The following is a 6,000-nucleotide window of genomic DNA, read 5'->3' on the forward strand; positions in this document are numbered from 1 at the left end:
AGTAATATATAAAATATTAGGGTCATAACTCATTTATGTACGGATAGACATATTGCAACCCTCAAGTAAAAAACAATTACAAATAATGAAAAAACTAGTATATTTAAATATAAAGAAGCAACAAAAAAAAAAGAAGAAACTAAATTTAGTACCGGGTTTGATAGCCTCCTACTAATTCTTTTTATTTAAATCTAATAAATTATTTGAAAAATGATTTGTTGAACATTACACAACACACTTGCCATAAAATGTATAGAGTAAGGCGGGTCTGCAAATCGGAAACGAGAAAGGGACGGTGATGTGGCACCCTTTTCTTGTGGTGAACACCACACCACAGTCGGGTTCAGGGAAAGGAAGAGTAGGCAATGAGTCACAGGGGAGGCTCGGAGGGTGTGCGAGTCACACCATCAGCCGGGGCACATAAGTTTCAGGGGCACAAACGTTTTTATACATATTACATATATATGTTTTTTTGTTATTAAAAATAAGGTTATTTGCAATGGTTTATGAAATAATTACATGCTCAGAATGGTTTCTGCTTATAATAAATCGTCGAGAAAAGTTTTATGTATATACATTAGCGAATAGAAAATTTTCGTTAAGGGCTACGGGCCTTTCTAATTTTGGCTCGATTGAGATATTTAAATTCTCGGAAACGGCCATACAAGGAGAACACAAGTCAATTAAACTGCTTGTTTGTGAGATATAGAAGTGAGAGAAAGGATGGAGTAGAGGCTTGGTGAAATGGCTAGGCTTTCTGCCGTTCTGGCATTGAACAACGCCCCCACTATGAAGAAGGAAACGGTGAGGTGTTGGGAGCGGGACGACTCCGTCTAGTCTTAATATAGGTTTAGTTTATACCTCTGTCATAGTCGGAAACTTCTATGTTTTACTTAAATAAAGTTTTAAAATAATCATAAATTATCGAACAATTGATGCATATGGTAAAAATAAAATCTAGTCGGTGTTCATAAAAAAAGGGAAATAAACATTAAAGGTCTTTATTTTAGAAAGTCAACCATGAAACATACTTTGACTTTTCCTCACCGGCTCACCATGTTTTTCATCCACGCGGTTTGTTTGACTAAATGTTATACCAAATCAAAGTTATTTACCCTAAATAGGAAATTGATTTCATCACACGTTTTCAAAATCTTGACAGTTGAAAACAACATGCATTGATATCATTTATCCAACACATTCTAGGACTTTGACCGGAAGGAACCTACGTGTTTTGTCTTTAAATAATCAAAGACTTTAGAATCGAAACTCTCATTTGCTTTTGAATCATATGCAACCAACTTCAAGTATGTATCCGGTTTTGTTTATACAAGTTTACAAGCCACGCAACTAATATAATTTTATAAATATATTAAAGAAAAGCAAAAAATAACTTGATGATTAAAATTTAAAAATAAATTGAAGAAATTTCAATTATGAAACAAAATCCGTGTTGTAAGAAACGTCATTTATTAGAATATTTGCAATTCTGGCATGACAGTTTCATATTTGCAATTTTAACATGGAACATGTATACAAGTTCTAAGCACATATAGAAAAATTGAACACAAGTAGAGTTTGTATCTAGCTATTTATGTAACAAAAACCGTTTTATTTTGGATTTCTATGTTTATAGTCGTGTCGTGTCGTGTCGTGTCTTGTCTTTATACACATGATCTCCATATCCTTCCTTCAAGCGAAATCACAATGATCGAAATATCGTCATGGTAACGCCTTCGATCCCCCTGTGGTATTTCCAACAACTCATGGAAATCCATACCTATCAAAACCGAAAAACATAAGATATATAAACATATTTAAACCATACGAATTCACTTTTTTAAGAAGTTTTTCCAAAGCCGTTACAGGTTTTTTATTATTCTATAATAGTTTTTTTTAAGTTGAGATTGTTACCTGCTTTCTTAGCTGCACGGAGAAGAACTTCTTCTACTAAATGCTGAGCAGGATCGCCTTCAGGTGACCATTGAATAAAACGCTCGACTTCAGAAACCGCCTCCTCGTTAGTGAAGTATTGGTAAAGCCCGTCTGAGGATAATATCAAGAACCGATCTCTCGGGCCCAGTCTGTGATGGTGAAGGTACGGGTGGCAGTTTATGTATGGCCCGTTTCCTACATAATCGATCCTAAACGCTTCTAGTAACGCATTGTTCCATATCGGCTGCACAAGTAATAAAAGTTAAGATTTTTGTACCAAACAATGTTTTAGTTGTGAATAAAATTATAATAGTATGAATGTCAACGCGAAAGCCAACAACTCGAAAAATCGAAAGTCAACTTGCTCAAGAATATTCAATCTCCCATTGATTCCAACACATGAGAATCTACTTTTATCAAAGAACTAAAAGGAATCAATCCCAATTTGCTTTTCTTAACATTATCAAAGAACTAAAAGGAATCAATCCCAATTTGCTTTTCTTAACATCAACCAGATTGATCAAATCTTTTATAATAACTACCTGTTTAAGAAAACCAGCCCCGAAAGCTCGTGTGATCTTTAACGACCCTTTGACACGATCATTCATCACAGCGCACGCATCATCAGGGTGTTCTCTCTTTATTCTTTCAACTTCCTGCACAAATTTAATAAACTTAACTTGAGAAAACAACATTTGGAAGGCTAATAAAACTTGATTGAAATTATTTTGTTTGATTTTACCTCATGAATGGATGTACTATGATCTATACAAAGCTGACAAGCAGTTAAACATGGATCTGTATCCGTATTATCCGCATCAAAAACCTCAAGGTCATACCATGTTTCTTCATTAATCTTCTCTAAATCTTGTCTCCAAATATCGGGCTCAGATTTTTTACCCAAAACCGCTCGACTATCACCAACATTTATCACATAAACATCCTCCCCTTTCATTAACATAACAAGAACACAAGAACCCATCAAAGCAAGTTCAGGATTTTCATAAAGCATCTGGTCTGCAATATCCAAATAAGCCTCTTTCGTCTTCTCTAGCCCTTTAGCAAGCGCTTTCAATACATCCGAATGATTAACTGACTTCGACCCGTTTGAGTTAACTTGTTCCTGTAACCTTCTTTCAAGTTCTAGTCTCTCCCGATTGAATTCGCACTTCCATCTTTTGTAATTCGCCCGGTTTCTAACTTTACTCCTCTTTTTCCTTAAATTTGTTTCAAGATCATTATTAGCACATGGATAACTTTCCTGCTTATGAATATAACTCGGTAACGGGTTGTTTAAACTTTGATCATTAATATTAGACTCCACAACATCTAAGGGTTGCTCAGGATTCGAATTCGATGAATCGGTCTGATCATCCCATAATAATCCTTTGAGTTCCTTATGAACAGCTGCATACAAATTAGACAACAGAAAATCAGGCGCATCCGGACCGCTAAATCCACCATAAATCCCAACAAACACCCAACCGTGCTCTTCCGAAACAACGACATGCACTCTATCTTCCCCTGCTTTCCCTTGAGCCCATTGAAGATTCTGACTCTGATTCAAACAATCATCATCATCCAAAAAACTACCTTCACTACTCAAATTAAGACTACTAATAGTCAATTCATTTTGTTTCTCGTTAACCCAATCATGATGATCTTTCAAACTACCCGCGTTTTTATTACCGAGGCAACGCTCGAGTGCGGCCTAAACGTCCGGGAAATCGCCCGTTGGATAACCTTGATCAAGTTCCGTTTTCTTGATCTGGGTTTGAAAGCTACCCCATGGGAATAGCTTCTTTGGAACTGATCGAGGGGACCAGAAAAAAGCGGGCTCGATTGAAAACATCTCTCAATCGGGCCTGACATAAACCCTCGATCAATTGGGCCCGAATAAATACTATTATTCGGGCCCTGCAACCCCTGCAAAGGACCTGAGTTCACGCAGGTCCTTGGCAGGGGACCTAACTCAGGTCCTTGGCAGGGGTTGCAGAGGAATTGATGCAAAATTAGTGGAGCTCTCGAAACTCGAGCTTTTATCATTAATATTATATGAGTATACATCAAGGAATGATGTGGATAGTGGGGTGGAGGTGTGAAGAGGTAGGTCCCAGCAGGGCCCAGTTGGTCCCGCAAGACTCACCTTGAACAGGGACGTCTGCGCAAAGGCCATCTGCTCCCGCAGGACCCACCATGCTCAGAGAACCTTACGCGCAGTACGCAAGCTGTACACGCAGGGAAAGCCTCCCAATGGTGAAGTACCCCGCCTGTTCCCGCAGTTGCGGATACAAGCCATCAGGGAAGGCTACCCGCAGACAGCAGGGCTACACGCACAAGACAATAGATACTTCAGTAGTCACATGAAGGAATGAGCAAGGCGGGAACAATCCCGCCAAAATGAGCCAGTCCGTATGATTCTGAAAGATCTTCTGTACTATACCTACCAAGGTATGGATATGACAGACAATCTGACCAGAACAGCCCATGAGCCAATCACAGGGTGACAGCTCACCGACAACAGTACGAGGAGGAGCACCCTCTAGTACTGTTTGTCACTATTATCCGCTGCCTACTCACCAACCCTTACTGTGGGGCATGCGCAGCCTACAGTTGGTGGAATAGTGTTACTGTTGGCCGTAACCTATTCACCAACCAGCATGGCCTGCGTACAATCCACAGTAGGTGGGACGTGCATAATCTACAGTTGGTGGAATAGTGCAGCCGACTTTGTTACTGTCGCCCGTAACCTACCCACCAACCAGTATGGCCTGTGCATAGTCCACTGTTGGTAGAACAGGAATACTATTCAGCCGGCTGTACCTTCTAGGAAACCTACCTTCGGCTATAAATACTCCAACATCTTGGAATGGTAAGATCATCTGCTATCCTGTTATCTAGCAATCTCTTAATATACACTTATATTCAGAGCAATCTAGTCTGATTCTCACGCCGGAGGGTGGTCACAAGGAGGAACCCCCCCTTCTCAGTGACGAGCTTACGGTGTTTGTTTTGCAGGTCCCCTGAAGAACAACCGTCTCTGTTGGACCTCATTCACGTGGGAAACATTACTTAACCCCCAGATTATCTATAATCTGCACCGGGTCACCTAGTGTTTCTTCATTGGTGCCATCCGTGCATAAAAGCTAGAACTAATTTAGTTTTTTCAAATTTTCTGAAGAAATGGTTAACGTTACTCCTGTCCAAAGGCCAGTAACCGACCAAGAAACCCCGGTAACAACCCCAGCAACTGGGGGGAACACCGGCGGTTATACAATCCTTACGAACACTACCCTGACTACTCAAGCCGGGGCAAGTGCAGTAAATATTCCACTGGGGTTCACCGATACCCAGCTGGAAAAACGAACGAGGGTCCCTCGCCAAACACTAGATCAAGTGAAGGCGTGGGCCGAAGCACGTCAGAAAGAGTTCCAAGCTGAATTGGACGAACGCTTGCGTTCAGTTCAACAGGCTGACGAATTCGGCAGTACTCGCCAACACCTCATTATGAACAGCGAGGGCGAGTACTCAGACGACGAGAGGGAGGAGTCCGATACCGACGCAAACCCTCGCCATAAGGCGAAAGGGAAGCGTAAGGAAACGGACTCCCAGCCAAAAAGGAATTTTGGGGAAGCCTTTAAACCAACAAATGCGGAGAGAAACCCGCGTGACTTCTCCAAAACCTTTAGACCAACTGCTACGAATGCAGGAAAGTCAAAATTTGCAAGGGATATTGCGGAAGCAATCGCCCCGAGAAGTGCCAAACAAATGTCCAACATTGGCACTTATGATGGTCTATCCGACCCAGACGACCATTTGAACAGGTTCATTGCGGGGGCTACCGTCAGTAACTGGACGGAACCCACGTGGTGTTACATGTTCCAGATGACTCTGGTCGGAGCAGCCAGGGCATGGTTCGATCGTTTACCGGTCCACCACATATATGACTGGGCGGACTTTCAGAACAAGTTCAGCCAGCACTTCAGCCAGCAGAGGAAGTATACTGAAGAGTAGTGGACGATCCTCAACTGCGTTAGAGAGGAGGATGAATCTTTACTAGACTTC

General features: G+C 41.1%; 1 protein-coding gene across 1 annotated transcript; it reads right to left on the minus strand.

The window, feature by feature from the left end:
• Window positions 1-1,432: 1,432 nt before the first annotated feature.
• LOC143600496 (putative protein phosphatase 2C 4) lies at window positions 1,433-3,807 on the minus strand. Its single transcript, XM_077078170.1, has 5 exons — window positions 3,721-3,807; window positions 2,678-3,646; window positions 2,478-2,591; window positions 1,915-2,179; window positions 1,433-1,780 (listed from the first exon to the last, which is right to left on the minus strand). The coding sequence occupies exons 1-5, from the start codon at window positions 3,805-3,807 to the stop codon at window positions 1,665-1,667; spliced, it is 1,551 nt and encodes a 516-aa protein (XP_076934285.1). The 3' UTR covers window positions 1,433-1,664.
• Window positions 3,808-6,000: the final 2,193 nt, after the last annotated feature.

This window comes from Bidens hawaiensis, unplaced genomic scaffold, assembly GCF_021521415.1.
Source record: "Bidens hawaiensis isolate Kalapana, Puna unplaced genomic scaffold, B.hawaiensis_p1.1 tig00054162_1, whole genome shotgun sequence".
NCBI classification, from domain to species: domain Eukaryota; kingdom Viridiplantae; phylum Streptophyta; class Magnoliopsida; order Asterales; family Asteraceae; genus Bidens; species Bidens hawaiensis.